General features: G+C 45.2%; 1 protein-coding gene across 5 annotated transcripts in view; it reads right to left on the reverse strand.

Annotated features, from left to right (window-relative positions):
* The window catches only part of MCF2L (MCF.2 cell line derived transforming sequence like), a 196,749-nt gene extending 180,623 nt beyond the window's left edge, over nt 1–16,126 (reverse strand). For 4 of the 5 annotated variants that reach the window (XR_008462328.1, XR_008462329.1, XM_054162843.1 and 1 more), the window contains exon 1: nt 5,504–5,702. Coding sequence is in view for 3 of the 5 variants with exons in the window: in XM_054162843.1 (XP_054018818.1) it covers nt 5,504–5,681 (178 nt within the window). In the remaining 2 variants the exon portion in view is untranslated. Of the gene's footprint in view, nt 1–5,503; nt 5,703–16,039 lie in introns of those variants that run through there. The other variant, XM_054162839.1, reaches the window with a different exon arrangement.
* Between the last annotated feature and the right edge of the window lie 2,933 nt (nt 16,127–19,059).

Consider the following 19,059-nt stretch of genomic DNA (forward strand, 5'->3'; position numbering starts at 1 on the left):
AGGTGTTTAAGACCAGGCTGGATGAGGCTCTGGCCAGCCTGATCTAGTGTGGGGTGTCCCTGCCCATGGCAGGGGGGTTGGAACTAGATGATCCTTGTGGTCTCTTCCAACCCTGACTGATACTATGATAACTGTACAATAATTATAACAAAGAGCGCCTACAATGTTTCACTTACACATTTCTACTGAAGTCTTACATTTACACAGTGGTGACTAGTGGAAGCAAGTGGAGGCTCGTGAGTGTGGGTGAAGACATACTCTGGGTTCAGGGTATAAACGGAGTTACCAGGGTGTACAGGAGTTTAAGGGAAAGCATGTTGTTGCTTTCCCCTCACCTTGAGAACCTTATCTGACCACACTGTTCCAGACAGTGATGTTGTACCAGATATATAATTCAAAGCTGTCAGCTTCAGTAATGCCACTGATTAGTGCCTAGAAAGTGTTTATGTATGGAAAACAATGCAATTTAACATTTTGATATGATACCAAGCACATTCCTTTCCAAGAGCATGTGACTGTAACGGATGACCACTTCAAGTGGTCTGTTTTGCGGCGCCATTGCAAGTGTTAAAACTGGCTCATCACAGTCACTCAAATGTCTTTTCATCTGTCTCGAATTTCTCATGCAAAAATCCTGACAACAACAACATTAAATGGTTAAAAAAAAAAGACATCCATTACATAATTTAAAATGGTTTTTAAAACATTTTCTACTTATGAAATATGGCTTCTCAGTCAAGTTCGGACAAAGGGGATTTCTGACTTCAGGCAGCAGAAACCTGTATCCTGGTAGATTCATGGCAGTCTCCCTAGTTCTGTAAAGGCTTTGACCAAAATCCTCAGGGCTATTTGTAACAATATCAGCAATTACAGCTCCCAAGACGTCACACTAGCAAATCTTGATACCACAAAAGGTTTCATCTTCTTCCCTATTACTTCAGCATCAGGGCAGAAGGCTGAAAAATAGCCCTGTGTGAAAACATATATTCCAAACAGGTCTCCACTGAACACAGGGGGGGAAGTAAAAACAAAAGTAAAAATAAAAATCCTCTTTAGAGGGGACCATCTCCAGAAAGTCCCACTACAAAAAAAATATTCTAAAACTCACTATGTAAATGGGCCTCCAAGCACAGCACTCCTGAAGTTCAAGCTCATAAGCAGGTAGAACTTAACAGGCCATTCACAGGAAGGGCCAGATGGAGGAACCTGGAAGCTACAGGCCTGTCAACCTGACCTCAGTGACAGGGAAAATGATGGAGTGGATCATCTTGGGGGCAATCACTGTGCACCTGAAGGATGGCCAAGGGATCAGGTCCAGCCAACATGGATTTAGGAAGGGCAGATCCTGCCTGACCAACCTGATCTCCCTCTATGACCAGGTGACCCAACTGGTGGATGTGAGGAAGGCTGAGGATGTATTCTATCTGGACTTCAGCAAGGCCCTTGACACCATTCCCCACAGCAAACTCCTGGCTAAGCTGTCAGCTCATGGCTTGGACAGCAGCACTCTGTGCTGGGTTAGGAACTGGCTGGAGCCTGAGCCCAGAGAGTGGTGGTGAATGGTGCCACATCCAGCTGGCAGCCAGTCACTAGTGGTGTCCCCCAGGGATCAGTGCTGGGCCCCATCCTGTTCAATATCTTCACTGATGATCTGGATGAGGGGATTGAGTCAGTCATCAGTAAATTTGCAGATGACACCAAGTTGGGAGCAGGTGTTGATCTGTTAGACGTCAGAAGGGCTCTTCAGAGGGACCTTGACAGGGTGGACAGATGGGCAGAGTCCAACATGATGACATTCAACAAGTCCAAGTGCTGGGTGCTGCACTTTGGTCACAACAACCCCATGCAGAGCTACAGGCTGGGGTCAGAGTGGCTGGAGAGCTGCCAAACAGAAAGGGACCTGGGAGTACTGACTGACAGCTGGCTAAACATGAGCTAGCAGAGTGCCCAGGTGGCCAAGAAGGCCAATGGCATCCTGGCATGCATCAGGAACAGTGTGGCCAGCAGGAGCAGGGAAGTAATTGTGCCCCTGTACTCAGCACTGGTTAGGCCACACCTTGAGTACTGTGTCCAGTTCTGGGCCCTTCAGTTTAAGAAGGACATTGAGACACTTGAACGTGTCCAGAGAAGGGCAACAAGGCTGGGGAGAGGCCTTGAGCACAAGCCCTATGAGGAGAGGCTGAGGAAGCTGGGATTGTTTAGCCTGGAGAAGAGAAGGCTCAGGGGTGACCTCATTGCCCTCTACAACTACCTGAAAGGCGGTTGTAGCCAGGAAAGGGTTGGTCTCTTCTCCCAGGCAACCAGCACCAGAACAGGGGGACACAGTCTCAAGCTGTGCCAGGGGAGGTTTAGACTCGAAGTGAGGAGAAAGTTCTTCACTGAGCGAGTCGTTCGTCATTGGAATGTGCTGCCCAGGGAGGTGGTGGAGTCACCGTCCCTGGAGGTGTTCAAGGGGAGATTGGACGTGGCACTTGGTGCCATGGTCTAGTCGTGAGGTCTGTTGGGACAGGTTGGACTTGATGATCCTTGGGGTCTCTTCCAACCTTAGTTACACTGTGATACTGTGATACTGTGATCTCGGCTGTGTTCTGCCTCAGGCTGAATTTTTTATACTTGTTTATCTATTGCTTTCATGCTAGGCTCTTAAGCCTTCCAAGATGCAACATGAGCTCTCTGTGTGTAAACGCACAGAAACAATGAAGACCTGATCTTAATTATAACTCCTAGAAAAACACTGCAGGAAAAAATATTGCTAGTAATATGGTACCAATAGCATAGCAGATGAGTTTCTGGGGAGGGAACAGAGACATTAAAAACTTCAGCAACGGTAACATATGGTTTAACTAAGAAGAGCAGCAAGATGCCCTCCATCCTACAGCATTACCAATCTCCATGGGAGGCCGAGACCCCTCATGTTTTCTTGCAGAAGCTGAAAATACGGGAGGGAAAAGACTACAACATTGTCTGAGTTTAATTTTCCACAGCAGCATTTCTCTTTCTGCCTTTTCTCACTGAAAGACTCCAAACCTTAGCTTCACAGACAAGACACTACGGCTTTCTTTACCAATCACAAAATTACTCGCTTCTTTTCCCAAAATAATGTTTTTCAACAAGTATTAGAACTCGAACAAAGCAGCCGCTCACCCCAACACATATCAAACATATAAATTGCCCATTTAAAATATTCACCATGTTACACCACTGTAGCTCTTTCCAGAGCAGATTCTTTGCAGCAGACCCTTGATAAAGTCAGCAAACATTAACAGGCAGATTGTATCAGTTAAGAGTAATCATTTGTTAAAAATCAAAACCCGATAAAATGGCTGAAACAACAATTCATTCGATCCCCAACACTAGCAGCAGTGCTAGTTATGACAAAGAAAGAGCTTTTGTTCAAATTAATGTTTAATAACTTCACCAGAAAATTATCTGCAAATAAGTTTCTCATGCTTAGCTCTGGGAAAGCTCCTTTACGAGTCTACATACAATTAGGTCTAAATCTTCTGTGCAGAAATCACATTTCTTGTTCTATTAGACATGGACACCAAGAAAATTAAAAGAAGCAGATGCCCACCTTTTTCCATAACTTAACAAAGATCTCCACTAGGAAGTCAGAATGTGTATGCTCTGCCTTGTAGGTTCTCTTGTAATCCGGATACAGCCTCCTTATTTCCACAGAAGTCTTATTTTGTAACTCTTGACTAATCCCGATATCCTTCTCTTGAGTTTCTGCATGGTTTTTTGCATCTTTCCTTGTTGCCCTCAGAATTAATCTTGTTTCTGACTGAGGCCTCACTAATAGACAAACAAAATAATTACTCTAACAACTACTTCCTGTTAAGGCAGAGCAGCATATGAATCATTCTGTAGTAGCACTGACATCATCAGCTCATCCAGGCTGAAAGAATGTGCCTTTTTGCTTTCGTGACAAAGGAGTCATATCCTGCCTTGTAATGGTGTGTATTAAATGGAAACCTTCATTTTAATTCATTTCATCTTTCCGGTTTTGGATTGTCTTTCCAGCACAGAAAGGTTTGCATGGCTATGTGTAGATATTTTTCTAATTACCTGGGAGCCTTTTAAAAAAAGTATTTAGCAAAAAATGAAATGAAGATGTGTTAATAGAAGACCAACTACTCATCAAATTATCGAATTGTAGTCCACAGAATACACATAGAATATACATAGAATAAACCAGGTTGGAAGAGACCTTCAAGATCATCGCGTCCAACCCCTCAACCAATCCAACACCACCCAAACAACTAACCCATGGCACCAAGCACCCCATCAAGTCTTCTCCTGAACACCTCCAATGATGGCGACTCCACCACCTCCCCAGGCAGCCCATTCCAATGGGCAATCACTCTCTCTGTATAGAACTTTTTCCTAACATCTAGCCTGAACCTCCCCTGGTGCAGCCTGCAGTAGCACCAAGGCGGAGGTCACACAGTTCATAAATGAGCGCAACAACCTCCAGCATGGGTAAATGTAAGATCGGATGGTACAGGAAAAGAAATGTATTCTGAAGTCCTTGTAACTATAAACTAGCACTCACTAGTTTTCTGCTTATGGGCCACAGCAACATAAGCAACGTGGCTAAGTGCAGAGGTACCTCGAGTACTGTGTCCAGTTCTGGGCCCCTCAGTTTAGGAAGGAGGTTGACTTGCTGGAGCGTGTCCAGAGAAGAGCAACAAAGTCGGTGAGGGGTTTGGAACATAAGCCCTACGAGGAGAGGCTGAGAGAACTGGGGTTGCTTAGCCTGGAGAAGAGGAGACTCAGGGGTGACCTTATTACTCTCTACAGCTACCTGAAGGGAGGTTGTAGACAGACGGATGTTGGTCTCTTCTCCCAGGCGGCCAATACCAGAACAAGAGGACACAGTCTCAGACTGCGCCAGGGGAGGTTCAGGCTGGATGTTAGGAAAAAGTTCTATACAGAAAGAGTGATTGCACATTGGAATGGGCTGCCTGGGGAGGTGGTGGAGTCGCCATCACTGGAGGTTTTCAGGAGAAGACTTGATGGGGTGCTTGGTGCTGTGGGTTAGTTGTTTGGGTGGTGTTGGATTGGTTGATGGGTTGGACGCGATGATCTTGAAGGTCTCTTCCAACCTGGTTTATTCTGTGTATTCTATTTTGTGCTTGCTTCCTGGCAGTCTCTCCAGAGAATTATTTTTAAACTGCAAGAAGATAGGTCAGGTTTCTCTAGGATGACTATTTCTTGCTAATCAATTAATTTACAAGACTATCTTAATTTCTTAAAACAAGCATTAGTCCTCCTGAGTAAAGGTCCTATTCTTTACTGGCTGCTACTAAACATTTGTATTTGTGGTGACATCACCCTCCTCTAAGAAAATACTCAGCTGTTCCTTTATTTGGGCTCCCCACCTTACCGTCATTGCTGGTAATGAGAACCACTGCTAACATTCCTGAAGTCACCAGTCCTGTTCTTAACACAGTTCAGCAGCCAGCTGGACAATTTTCAAAACACACTCTATTTTTCTCACCTGCTGTGCTTTCTGGCACCTCCTGTTCATCTCGCACAAGCTGCATGATATCTGACACCACAACCCGATGGTTTCTATCTTCTTCTGTCTCTTCATTACACTGGTTGGTCGTTGCAAAACAGTTGCAGCTTCCAGTTTCTTTGCACAGGATCAACCTCCAATACCAGTAGTCAGACATGAAAATGCTCCAAGTCGATTACTGAAATTTAAAAACGAACAGAAAATCATTTGCTGCAAGAAGTAAGAGAAAAGAAAATCAGCTACTTGCAAAGGTCTTTGGGGATTCTGCACAGTGCTAGCAAGGTCTCATTTCTTCAGGAAATCACATGTCCAGAGATGCGTTTGCTCCTGCTCTCCTCCAGAGGGCAACAAAAAAATTGGCCCAAACTTTCAAGCATAAGAGAGCCAAACAAGCTTTTCCAATTCTATTTGTAAAATATGAAGCCCAAGAAGTGGAGATGTGCATCTCTCGGGTAAAGTGAATGCTTTTTGGATAAGAAACAGATGCACAATCCCCATTTGCTCCACAAGCACCTAAGTGTTTTTAGGGTATCTCGGTTTATAGCTGCTGCTGAGCTTGAGTAAAAGCATAGAGATTCTCTATGTTATATTTCACACAGGATCACAGGATGTCAGGGGTCAAAAGGGACCTCCGAAGATCATCAAGTCCAACCCCCCCTGCCAGAGCAGGACCATAGAATCTAGCACAGCTCTCACATGAATGCATCTAGTTGGGCCTTGAAAACCTCCAGAAAAGGAGACTCCACAACCCCTACAGGCAGCCTGTTCCAGTGCTCTGTGACCCTTACAGTAAAGAAGCTCCTCCTCATGTTGAGATGGAACCTCCTGTGCTGTAGTTTATATCCACTGACCCTTGTCATATCACAGTGTACAACTGAGAAGAGGCTGTCCCCTCCCTCTTGACACTCAGCTCTCAGATATTTATAAACATTTTAAAATCCCCTCTCAGTCTTTTTTTCTCCAGACTAAAAAGCCCCAGGGCTCTCAGCTTCTCCTCACAGGCCACATGCTCCAGTCCCTTAATCATCCTTGTAGTCCTCCATTGGATCCCTGTCCCTCCTGAATTGGATGCAATACTCCAGGTGAGGCCTCAGTAGGGCAGAGTAGAGAGGGTGAAGAACTTCCCTGACCTGCTGGACACACTCCTCTTAATGCACCCCACGATGCCATTGGCACTCTTGGCCACAAGGGCACATTGCTGACCCACAGATAACTTGTTATCCACCAGGACTCACAGGTCCTCCACAGGGCTGCTCTCCAGCAGATCACCTCCTAACCTGTACTGGTGCAGTTTACTGTTCCTTCCCAGATGCAGGACTCTGCACTTATCCTTGTTGAGCCTCATTAGGTTCCTCTTTGCCCAGCTCTCAGTCTGTCCAGGTCTCGCTGAACGGCTACACAGCCTTCAGGTGTATCAGCCAAGCCTCCCAGTTTCGTATCATCAGCAAACTTGATAAGCAGACTCTCTGTCCCCTCATCAATGTCATTGATGAAGATGTTAAACAGGTCGGGACCCAGCACTGATCCCTGAGGGACTCCACTAGTTACAGCTCTCCAGCTGGGCTTGGCACCATTGACCAACACTCTCTGGACTATTTTGTAACCAGTTCCTAATCCATCTCACTGTCTGTTCTTCTATCCCACACTTCCTGAGCTTGCTCACAAGGATGTTATATGAAACCACTCTCTCCATCACTTGCTACATTATTTCAACATTCTTCAAATGCAAGATGAATATTCTTCCCACTTTAAAGACAGTAGTTTTTCCTTTATTTTAGCCAGTATTCTGTTAATTTCCTCAGTTCTGCCTTCCCTTGCAACATTTATCAGAGAACGGGTAACACAGTTTAAAGCAAATCGCTCAACTCTTTCTACAACTGCTGAACCCCAAGGATTCAGTGCACACACCCTTCTTGTCACACAGGCAGCAGGAAACAGTTACAGCTGTACTAAATAATGGTTGTAATACAGGTGCTTTAAAGCTGCATCTTCCTCTGCAACTGTCTGACAGGCCACACACAATGACATGCACAAGTGTGCTCATGCAGGTAGCACAAGGGTGCTCATGCAGGTACTTAATGGAGTGGGTCCAGAGGAGGGCCACAAACATGATCAGGGGGTTGGAGCACCTCTGCTACAAAGACAGGCTGAAGGAGCTAGGGTTGTTCAGCCTGGGGAAGAGAAGGCTCAGGGAAGACTTAGTAATGACCTTCCAGTATGTGAAGTGGGGCTACAAGAAAGATGGAGAGAGAGAGTTTACAAAGGCCTGTGGTGATGAGGAGCAACGACTTCAAACCAGAGAAGATTAGATTTAGACTGGATGTTGGGAACAAGTTCTTTAGCATGAGGGTAGTGGTACACTGTAACAGGTTGCCCAAAGAGGTGGTTGAGGCCCCATCCCTGGAGATATTGAAGATGAGGCTTGGCAGGGCTCTGGACAACCTGAGGATGGCCCTGCTGACTGCAGATGGGGTTGGACTATATGACTTTTGGAGGTCCCTTCCAACCCATACCATTCTATCATTCTAAGCAGCACATGCACAGGGCTTTAAAGCAAAGCAGCATTCTGTAGTGCTTAAATGTGGGGTTTTGTGGGAGTTTGGGGGGGAGGGGGTGTTTGGGCTGGTGGGTGTTTTGGTTTTTTTTTTAGTTCTGTGGGAACAGGACAGGGTTCTTTCAATTACCCTTACATATCAGACAGTAAAAACTAGATTTTCATTCTTAAAGCCACTTAGCAAAGCTTAAAGTTTTCCTGTACAGAACTTCTCCTTGTTTTCATCCCAAGAATTGGGGCAGAGATGGGGAAGTCTCCTCTGAAGGAGACAGAAATCCCAGAAAACTCCATGAGTTATTCCCCAGCTCCTGTGCAAGGTGAACTGCAACAGCAGCTGGATCCATACTTCTGTAGTCAGCAAATTTCTCTAGGAGTATATTTTTTTCGTTCTTTCCTTAAAGAATGGAAACTCCCAAAGATAAGTAATCATACCCAAATACGAAGTTAGAGACACATATTTATGACCTGAATCCTACTGTAATTAATTAGCTTTCTGACCAACTCCTCATCTTTATTTTGATTTTAAAAGCAGTAATGTGTTTTCAAGCCAACAGTTCAAGGACTCAGAGGGCAAAGAACTTGAGAACAAAAAAATGGGAGGGTTGAGACATAATCAATATCTGTGTTTTTCATGAAGAACTCACAGAGACATTGACAAAATTGACTTGACCAAAACTGCCTATAAAAAGGAAAAGATAAAAGAGGAGAGGAAGCACACACAACACCACCCCCCAGCCCCCAGACCTGACTTCTTCTTTGATCTTAAGAGGAAATGTAAAAATGTTCCAAGAAGTCACTGCATCCCTGACAGATGTATTCACAGATTTCATTGGGTTGGAAGGGACCCTCAAAGGTTATCTTGTCCTGCAGTATGCACAGACACCTCCAGCTTGACCAGACTGCCCAGGGCCACATGGAGTTTGATCTTGAATGTCTCTAGGGATGGGGCCTCAACCACATCCTGGGGCATCCTGTTCCAGTATTTTACCACTCTCATTGTAAAGAACTTTCTTCCTTATGTCCAACCTAAATCTGCCCCGCTCCAGTTTGAAACCATTGTCCTGTCACTACAAGCCCTTCTAAACAGTCCCTCCCAGCCTTCCCTTGGATCACTGCAATGATACTGCAAACATGTGATTTGGTTTATTATTTCAAAACATTCAAATATAAACTAATGCCCTCAATCAGCACAAAACCTACACTGATCTACCAGGAAAACAAGCAAACAAACAAATATCAAAACAAGAATGAAGCCTCCATTTGATGTTTACAGGTCTAAACAACTGCTCATGAATCTCAGTTGTGCATGGTCAAGCCATTACTGTTTGTGGTTTTGGTTTTTTCTGGTTTGTTTTAAACCAGACTGCACACATCAAAGGTGGTGAAATATCCAGGGAAAAGCATGGGCTGTGCTTGAATCCATTTGTCAGGGCCCGAAGTCACTGGCAGACTTCACAGGTTCTCACCAGCCTTAGACAGGGCCCAAGAGCACAAGTTCAGCCCGAGGCATTCAGTCCCTACTTAAGCCATGCCACTGGCATGCCTGTCTACAGCCCTGTCCCCTAGGCAGGCCTACATCACAGCCATGGTCTGAATTCTAGCTCTGGACTCCCTGAAGGAGCCAAGTTCGTTGCTCACTGGTAATGCCCTATTGCCCAGTGCCTGGTTCTGGTGTTCAAACCCCTTGAGCAGTGCCCTGGCTGGCAAGTCTGTGCTGGGGCCACCCTCATCTCCTGCCTTGGCCCCTCTCATGCAGCTGCCCTGCTCTTGCTGCTCTCTGACACCAGTTAAGGTACAATTTATACAAACCCAGATAAAGACCTGCTTGTCAGCTCAGTGAAGTTTTATCAAAGTACGATTCTAATGGCAGAGTGCCTCTGAGGAACGTGCCAGTTCCTTACTGCTGTGTGACAGCAGGCACAGGTATGTTACAGCTTCGGCATGTGCTGCAGGTTGGGAAGGAGGGAGTCTCCAACTGTGAATCCACAGACCCCATGCAAAAGCTCTGTTCTCCCCCTGTGACATCAGTCATTGCCAAACACTGGGTAGGGGTTATCATCCCCACCACTTATTACAAATACTTGCCAGCTATTCTGATATCAATTAGGTACCTGCATGCTTAGTCAGCAAGGCCTGGCAGTGTGCTAAATGGGTAAGATCTTATCTTTGAAACGGTAACTACATATGGGTCCAATAATGCATTAATATGCAAGAAGTAATATGTAATATTTTTACATAGCAATCCATACTATTTAAGGTGCAAACCCCTTCTGCAACATTGCTTATGAAATTCAGACAAAAGAGCAGGTTTTGAAAGCAAGAGTCCTCTTATTTTACTCTACACACACTTCACAGAATTTACTTCAGTTTCCCATCCAAAATTCTCCTTTTAATTCAAGTATTGCACTACAAAGGGACTGGTTAATTATTATCTTCAAAAGTAACCAGATTACACAAGGCATTCAGTTATCTCAGAAACTTAGATTGCTACTCTAACAACTACTTCACCACAACAGTTAAACCTGAGGCCTAGGGTCCCTGTTGCTCTGATTCAATACACTGTTATTTGATCTCTGCGGCTGCCACATGGTACAATTTCCTCAGGTATTTCCCTGGTTATTTAGGTAGGCCATTGTTTCTAGTCAGGTGTAACACAAACATTTAAATATATCTCACTTCTAAGGCCATTTATCCAATATTTTCATATTGTTCTGTGAATTACCTCACTTGGCATTTAATCACAGCAGTGTTTTACTATGCTTTCATCATTGTTCCATTTGAGTTGCTGGGGAAACCCCCCATGTGTTTATGTGGGGAAAACTGGTCATTTAGCACATACTAAGATTTTACTTAACAACACTTCTTCCAATATTCTTAGAGAAGTTTAATATTACCCAGCCTGCCTGAACATGGCAGGTTTAAGCCTCGTAATTCAGCAAGCCCAATATACCCATATCAACAGACAGAGTGGAATCCAGATGAGGAAGTAAGAGCTCATCTGTGTACATCACACCTCAATGTCTGTGCAGTACTAATCAATGTTCCTTTATTTTAGGATGGGTTAAAATACACTGAATAGTATTTAAACCCATCAATGTGGTTCTGATGAGAATCTTATTTCAAGTGCATGTATCTGCATGCATAAAACACAAATATGTAACTGCTCCAGCACTGTTTACAATTTTGTCCGTTGCAATACTGGTCATTCTCAGTGTATTGTGCAGTGGGGAGAAAGTGCAAAATACATAAGACATACATACATTGTAGCCCAGGTTCCTTCCACCTAATTTAAGACGTTAAACTGAGAGGACTATATTAAGGACCTACTTGATTCATGTGCCTTCCGCATTCACTGCAGTAAAAGAGATGTGCTTCTCCTGAGGCTCGTTGGCCCTTCACACTGACATGAGAGAGCCCAAGGCAATTGTGAATGAACTTGAGTTTGTATGATGTAAAGTCCTACTTTTGTATGCATTACCAATAGAGTGCCACAAAGAATGAGTCATGTAATGAAAACAATAAAGCATTTTAGGATTCTAGTAAAGCCTATTAAACTACTCAAGTTCTGCCTACAGAGATATTGTGTTTCTGATCTTGCCCCTTCTTCCCAGGTCCTTTCACATTTTGGTCAGAAGGATAGAGGGGGAAAAAAATAGCAGCAACAAAACCCCAGACAGTCTCATGTCTCTCTCTAGGGCATGTAGATACCCTTACATGTTTTCAATCAAAATCGATTTCAAGACTAGATCATCTGGAACTTTACTTTGATCAACATTTAACTTGAGTATAAGTAGTCTTTTCAGATACATTTCTTATTTTTTATTTAAAAGCCCTTTACAAAGCATTAGAAATCACCAACAAATCTATGTAGGAAATACTAATTTCAATGAAATTGCAGGAGTATTAGGCAAGAGCTAAACTGAGGTCTCTTCAAAAGAAGGGGAAAAAAAATCAAAGTCAAACACATTTCATAGAGCAAATATTTCCTTATTTATTCAACTTCTCATCTTATAGGTAGCCACTACTTTGAGGAACACTTGAAAGTTTCAGTGAAGTTCCTCAGCTGTCTTCCTTCTTCCTTCCACCACACAAGAGAAGTTTATCTTTGGTTATTTAACTTAGAACCGTGCATCATATTTTAAGACATCTAACAAAAAGAATTAAAAGGTAAACATACACACATCACAGAGGATAGCTAAGTGCTCCCAAGCCTCAAGCAACCTTGCTACTGACTGCATACACCACTCTGCATGCAAGCACAGGAATAGCTTCAAGTACACAGTCAAATTCTCTCTCCTTTTCCAAAGCTATGGTCTGTTCTGGGCCTAATCTGCCCACAGGCTGCCAGAGCAGGGTACAAGGGAAAGGGGACACTTTCTTGCAGGTATGAAATGAGGCATGGACAAAGCCAGAAGTTCCTTGTTCTCCCACCACCAGCTGCAATTATCCTAACCTGTGTTGCATCTGAAGTCCCTCTGAAATTTCAGTCTTACCACACACACATTAGGTCTGCTTCGGATCCATCACAGGAAAAAACAGAGATCCTCAACTTTGAGATGGTACTGGATTTGTAAAGTAGCTTGTTGTCCATTTCATACAAACTTCATGTTTAATGAAGTGACAACCAAAGAAAATCAGAGCTTGAGGAATGTTATGTAAATGTGAGAAAAGCACCATATAACAGAATTCTAGTTGCTAAGTGATCATTATTAGCAAAGGCATCATTTCCTTAGTCTTTGAAACTCCCACCAAACTGCCTACATTCATGAAAACTGAGCTCCTCCTGCCCCCTCATACTGCACCCACACACCAGTTTTCTTTCCCACTCATTTCTGCTTGTCCATGAGAAAACAAATCATTATACTTGCTTGAATGTGGTGTCCTCTAAAATAGCAGGGACAACAGCTTACATTTCGTTAAAACTGTTCACAGTCTGTATCTGTTTCCGCTGGGATCACGTTTCAGGCAATTTTCTGAAGACCCCAGAGAATGACAAGCTTGATTTAATTTTTAAATTAAGCCTGAAACACAACAGAAAATGATAGCCCTACACCACATTCTGTGGAGATTGAGGTGGTTATGTGCTTGACCCTTTAAGGGGCTGATAAATCTCATATACAAGTTGTTCTCATGATGAATCCCTACTCTCATGTCACCAATGTGTTATTACTGCACATACAAAGCCAAGCCATGGCAAACAAAAGACAATGCCACCAGCATGAAGACACTATGCAAATAGCATTTGCTTAACTCAGAGGTACCCATGGCCAAGCATTCAAATCCTAGACTAGCTCAGTTGCAAGAAGCAAAACGCATGCTACTTTGAGGGTCAGTGAATACGTGACATGTTCTGCTTTCTTTATTAATTTCCTTATTATCCAATCTGGTTAATTCTGTGATTCTGTAGTATTAGCAGTTTCTCTTGAAGTCAGAACTTGGAATGTCAAAGACCTTTCTCTGGAGAAAGCTCCCAGGAAAGCGACTCTGTTCAGTGACCATCTAACAGGAGTACATGCTTTACTCTGCTTAGAGGACACAGGTCTCCGAGAGATCACTTGGGTCACTTCATCTCACCAGCTTACTGACAAACGTACAATAGGTGTCCAGTTTCAAAGGGCTCACAGAACATCTACTCTACAAGTTCCTTCTCCTCCTCCTCCCTCCCAGCCCCAGTTTGCTGCAGATCAGAAGCATTTTGCAATAACCCAAAAAACCCCTCAAGACTTGTAGCTTCAGTGTTTAGCCCTTTGCCATAACACTCACGGGGTGAGAAAGCCATGGCTGAGGTTTCCTAAGGCTCAAGCCCCCTTTCCCTACTGTCTGTCTACAGAGACAGAGGGCACTGTCAGCACCCTGTGCCTGCAAAATTTGTTGAACAGAAGTGCAAGAGAAGAGAGAACCTTTAAGAAAGAAGGGGTAAATGCTCTTCTGACCTATCTGGATTGTGTTCCTGTGTGACCTGTGATAGATTCTATGGTCCTGCTCTGGCAGGAGGGTTGGATTTGATGATCTTCGAAGGTCCCTTCCAACCCCTAACATCCTATGATGATCCTATGCTCTATTTGGGATTCAATTTTGTTAAGTATGCTAAATGTTAACCATGCTGAATACTTTCTAATAAAGCTGTTATAGATTTACCCAGCAGGGTAATTTTGTTAGAAATAGCACTTAACTACAACCTGCATCTTGAAAGGAGCACTGTATTAATAGCTTGAAGTAGATGTACATTTTAAGATGATTAAACCTGGTATCTATTCTGAAGCTCCTGCAAAGCCTCAATAGTGCACACAGGTGGTTGTCTTCAATACCCATTTTACAGACATCCTTGTCATGTACAAAAAGCCTTTCTATGCAGCTTCCATAGTAATTGTTGTATAGTCCAGTCCTGAATCAGTGAAGCATATTGCCTCTGGAAGCCATCTGAAACACAAGAATTTAAAAGTTCAACAGCTAAAAACACCACACGGGTGTAGCCTAGAGGTCCCTACAGGAGGTATAAAGACAGACAAGAGGGCTGTGTGGCACTAGCTGGGCCCAAAACACATGAAATGCCATCAACATTGCTCAATTCTCTACCCTACAACTGTGCCTTTATTAGGCATGTGCCCTAGCATATTCCCTGATTTTTTTCCCTCTCCTCTCCTCCTTAAATGACGTGTAGTTTTGTTCAGAATGGTACTCTATTTTTCAGGAAGGTAACCAAACTCGTACAGGGTAAGTCCATTTAATAAACACAGACACTCTATTGAGCTTATTTTGATTGTTACGCTCCCCAAACTATAAAAGCTTCATATGGACCAATAAACTCTGAGAAGCATTTGAAGATTTTAATAAAGAAGCAAGCTATAGAAGATCTTTTAGAAAACACATTTATGTTTTGTTTATTTGCTTTCCTAGCCTTTATTATTCACATTCTTAGTTACTCTGAACTAAGTCAGACTGGCTTTAAAAATGAAATTGAGGGTTTGCAACAGCAAATCTATTGCCAAGTCTATCAAAATAAAGTTTTATGTTCTTTTTTTTTCAAGGTTTTCGCCTAAAAATATCTTTAAACAAACCCTTCTGGCCAGTAGATTACATACGCTTAAGTCTCCTTTCTTTTGCTGATACAAAAAGAACGAGAAGTTAAAAAATAAATAAATAAATAAGAAGGCGGAAAAAACCAACAAAACAACAACCAAACAAAAACAACCCACATAGCTATACAGACAACGCAGCTGGCGAATTTGAGAGTCCGGCCCGAGTGAAATACAAAAAGTAAATAAACACCGCCAGCGGGAGAAACATCCTATTTTACAGTCCGTGTGATTAACCATTGCAGGCAACACCAGCCAACAAGACCCCGTATCTACAGCAGCATCTTCACACGAGAGGACCGCTTTGTTTCTGTAGTTCCGGGATGCTTAATTAACCTACCAGAAACCCAACAGCACAATCCCCGCTCGCATCACCACCGCGCAGAGCAGGCTGCGGCGGGGCAGCCCCAGCCGCCCCCCACCAGTCAGGAGAGGGCATCCCGTGGCGCCCACTACATCGGTTTATTCATCCATTCGTTTCCAAGCAGGTTGCCTTTGTTTCCCTTCCTCCCCTAGCCCGGACCTACCGCCACCCAAACTGAGGAGGGGGAAAAACGGAAGAAAGAAATTAAGAAAGAGAACCTTCACACACACAAGAACCCCACCGATGAATCGAGATACCCAGCGGTGAAGCCCCGCTACGGGCTGCCGGTCAGGCGAGCCCCCGGCTGCGGCGGCACGGGGCGCGCCCGCACACCCATGCCCCTTACCCGGCTGGCGCGAACACGGCCCGGCTGGCTGGCTGTCCTCCTGCCCAGGGGCTCCTCACACTCTGCCCGCGGGGAAGCGCTCCCCTTGGCAAGATGGAGGCGCTCTCCCCGGGGCGAGCAGAGGCCGGGCGGGGCGGTGCTGCCCGCGGGCCACGAGGCGCCCGCCTGCACTCACCTCGGAGCCCTGCCCGGAGAACCAGGTGGCCGCTGCCGCCGGCGCTCAGCACCTCACCCGGGCTAGTGGGGCAACACCTCCGCCGGGCGCCAGCAGGATGGCAGGCAGCGCGGGGGTGGCGCCGCGGGGCCCCGCCCGCAGCCGGGGGGTGTGGAGAGAGGGGCTGCCTTTTGTCAGGGCCCCTCTTCTCTCTCCTGCACCGGCACCCCCACGCCCCATGCGTGCTCCCCGAGAGAGACGGCCACAAGGTCCTTTGTGTGGCGGGGCGGGGAAGGGGAGCGAAGCGGAGCGCTCCTCCCTGCCCCGGGCCCGCCGGCCGCGCTTCCTTCAAGCACCTGTAACGCCTCGCCCGCCCCGCCGCCAGCTGCCGGCCTTTGCGCGGGCGAACCCCCGGGCTGCCAAGAGGGGACGGGGTGACCTGCAAGAACTCCCGCTTCAGCGGGGTCCCAACGGGCGCACGGACAAGGCTGAGGTGAGGCCGGCGGCAACGCTTCACTTCGCGCCACGCCCAGCTGGCCCGTTAGCGGCGTGCTTGAAGCGGAGCAGTTAACTTGAGGGTTGAGTTGCGCTCGCCCTTCGCGACCACCACACTGTGGCCGAGTAGTCGGTTTGGGGGCGTGTGGGGAGGCGGCTGAGTAGGCTTTGCTGTGAGGACCTGTGGAGCAGCTGCTTCAAAAGCTGGTGAGACGCCGCCACCGCCTCCCAGCAAGGAGCCCGGCCTCCCAAGGGCGGGTGTTTACCAGGTAGGAAGAAGAAATGGGGGAGTTAGGGTCTTTCAAGTGCCTTTTTCTCGGAAAAAAAGAATTCATTGCAGGAAAACTGTTACTGCCTGCAGGAGTATTGCCTTGTCTTGGGTCAGCTATGGTAATGGCACAGAGGTGTACCTTTCTTGTGCCATGCAAAAGTTTTTGAGTCTGACCTTTCCTGGTATTTCAGCGTTCGGCTTACAGATTTTAATGTTGCTTTTATAGGAATGAGTGTATGAAGATAACAGCACTTTGTGTTTACATTTTGATCAGACAATTGAGCAGCTGGAGGTGGATTTGTTTTTCTATTACAAAGAAAAAGAAAAGCCAACAAACCAACCAACTACATGTATTTGCTTTCTTTTCCAGGTATATCCCTAAACAGCAAAAATCTTGCCTATAAGCAAAAGAATTTGCAGTGTGTGCTTCCACGTGCTGAGTGTATAAACACATGGCAAACAGGTGCTGCAGACTGCGTGTGTGCACCAAGGGAAGCAACCAAGATGTGTGTGTGTGTGACTCCAACTAATCCCAGACTTTTTGAATCCCTTATTCACAGCAGCCTTCCATGCTACTCTCTACATCCCTGCTGCAACAGTGGTGGGTGTTTACATTTGTGATAACCAAATTGCTTGTTTCAGGAACTAAAATTTTCAGGAATTTTGACAAAGGAGGGTTACTGTGTTATTTCTTGGCACTTTCTCTTTCTTAGAATCATAGAAATATCTAGGTTGGAAAAGACCTTTTAAGATCATCAAGTTCGAATGCTAACCTAAGAGTTAACCTAACCATCAAATTCAGCTGTTAACCTAACGCTTCCAAATCCACCATTAAACCATGTCCCTAAGTGCTACATCTATGTGTCCTAAATGCCTCAAGGGATAGTGACTCAACTTCCCTGGAAGCCTGTTCCTGTGCCTTATGACCTTTTTGATGAAAATGTTTTTCCTAACGAAAAGATGTGAAGGGCTATGTAAAATGTTAAGCATGAATTGAAATTGCTAATGCAATTCAGGTAACAAAATCCCTTTCAGTTCATCGATATGTCTACTTCAAAGGCATCTGATTTTTGGAAATGCATCAGGTGACAGAGATATGCCATGCACACTTGTCTCCTTAATAACCTGAAATCTCTTTCTTAAAGCCTGGTGACCCAAAGGTAGAGGCAGGAGATGGCTTACAGTAACAAGGTTTCAGTGTCAACTTCTTTTATCAGCTTAAACCAAAATGTGGGTCAAGCAGAACCTGAGGTGTGGGTAGGTAAGCAAGTTGCCTTAGCAGCAGCCATGCTGTTCTCTCTGAGTATGTCATGGAAAAGAGTGACCCTGTGACACTTCGATGCAAACCTGGGTGCTCTGCAGAAAGTGCAGATTCAGAAAAATCACTGGGTGTTTGTTTGTGTGTTTGCTGAGTACCTCACAAGAATATTTTCAGTGCTGGCTGCAAAGATCTGGTTGGTTGTCCAGGGAAAAGGACCAATTAATGATGACATGAAAGGGCAGAAAGGCTGCCTTAATTTGAAGACACTGTCAAAAAATAGCTTTGAAAAGAATCTCTGAAGCACAAGGGAGGCATTGATAAAGTAATTCAGATTTTAATTCTGTTTTGTGTTGCAGGCACTTTTTAATCTCTACCCCTATAGTCTGCCCTATGACAGTGAACTGAACTAGGCTTCAAGTTTAAGCTGTGTCACATGGGCAACCTCTGTAATGTTTCCTTGGGTTTAGTGGTGTTCCTAGCTGTGCTGGGTTGAGGCAGCCCCCTCTCTCCCCACCACGGGCAGGAATAAAACACTCAGACAAACGGATTGCAAAAGTGATGAAAGTTTAAATAGAAAGCAGTGAATGTTACAGAGAACCCAAAGCGCAGTGACCAAGAAAGATCCCAAAGCAAACCCAGAGGCATCCCATCCCCACCTGAGGGTACACCCGAGACCCTCAGGGCTCCTTCTTCCCCCTCCCTCTGCTGGGCTAGTCTCAGCTGGCCAGGCCTGAGACTGCCCATCCCCCTGTGGCCTTGGGCTGGACTTCTGGACACAGGAAGTGAACACACCAGGGGGGCACCCAGCTCAAACTGCAACGCTAGCATGGCTCTGTTCTAGCAAGCTATCAGTCTCTGAAACAACTTGAAGCACAGCTCATGGTTCAGTGTGGGCCAGGGGCCATTTCCAGCAGATACTCTGCATGTAGCTGACCCAATTCAGGAGATAGGAGAATTTAGTTGTGCATATGCAAGCCACAGTGTGCCAGCTGGTTCCCGTGCCAAAGGACAGTT

The sequence above is a fragment of the Dryobates pubescens genome, chromosome 7 (genome assembly GCF_014839835.1).
Source record: "Dryobates pubescens isolate bDryPub1 chromosome 7, bDryPub1.pri, whole genome shotgun sequence".
Taxonomy (NCBI): domain Eukaryota; kingdom Metazoa; phylum Chordata; class Aves; order Piciformes; family Picidae; genus Dryobates; species Dryobates pubescens.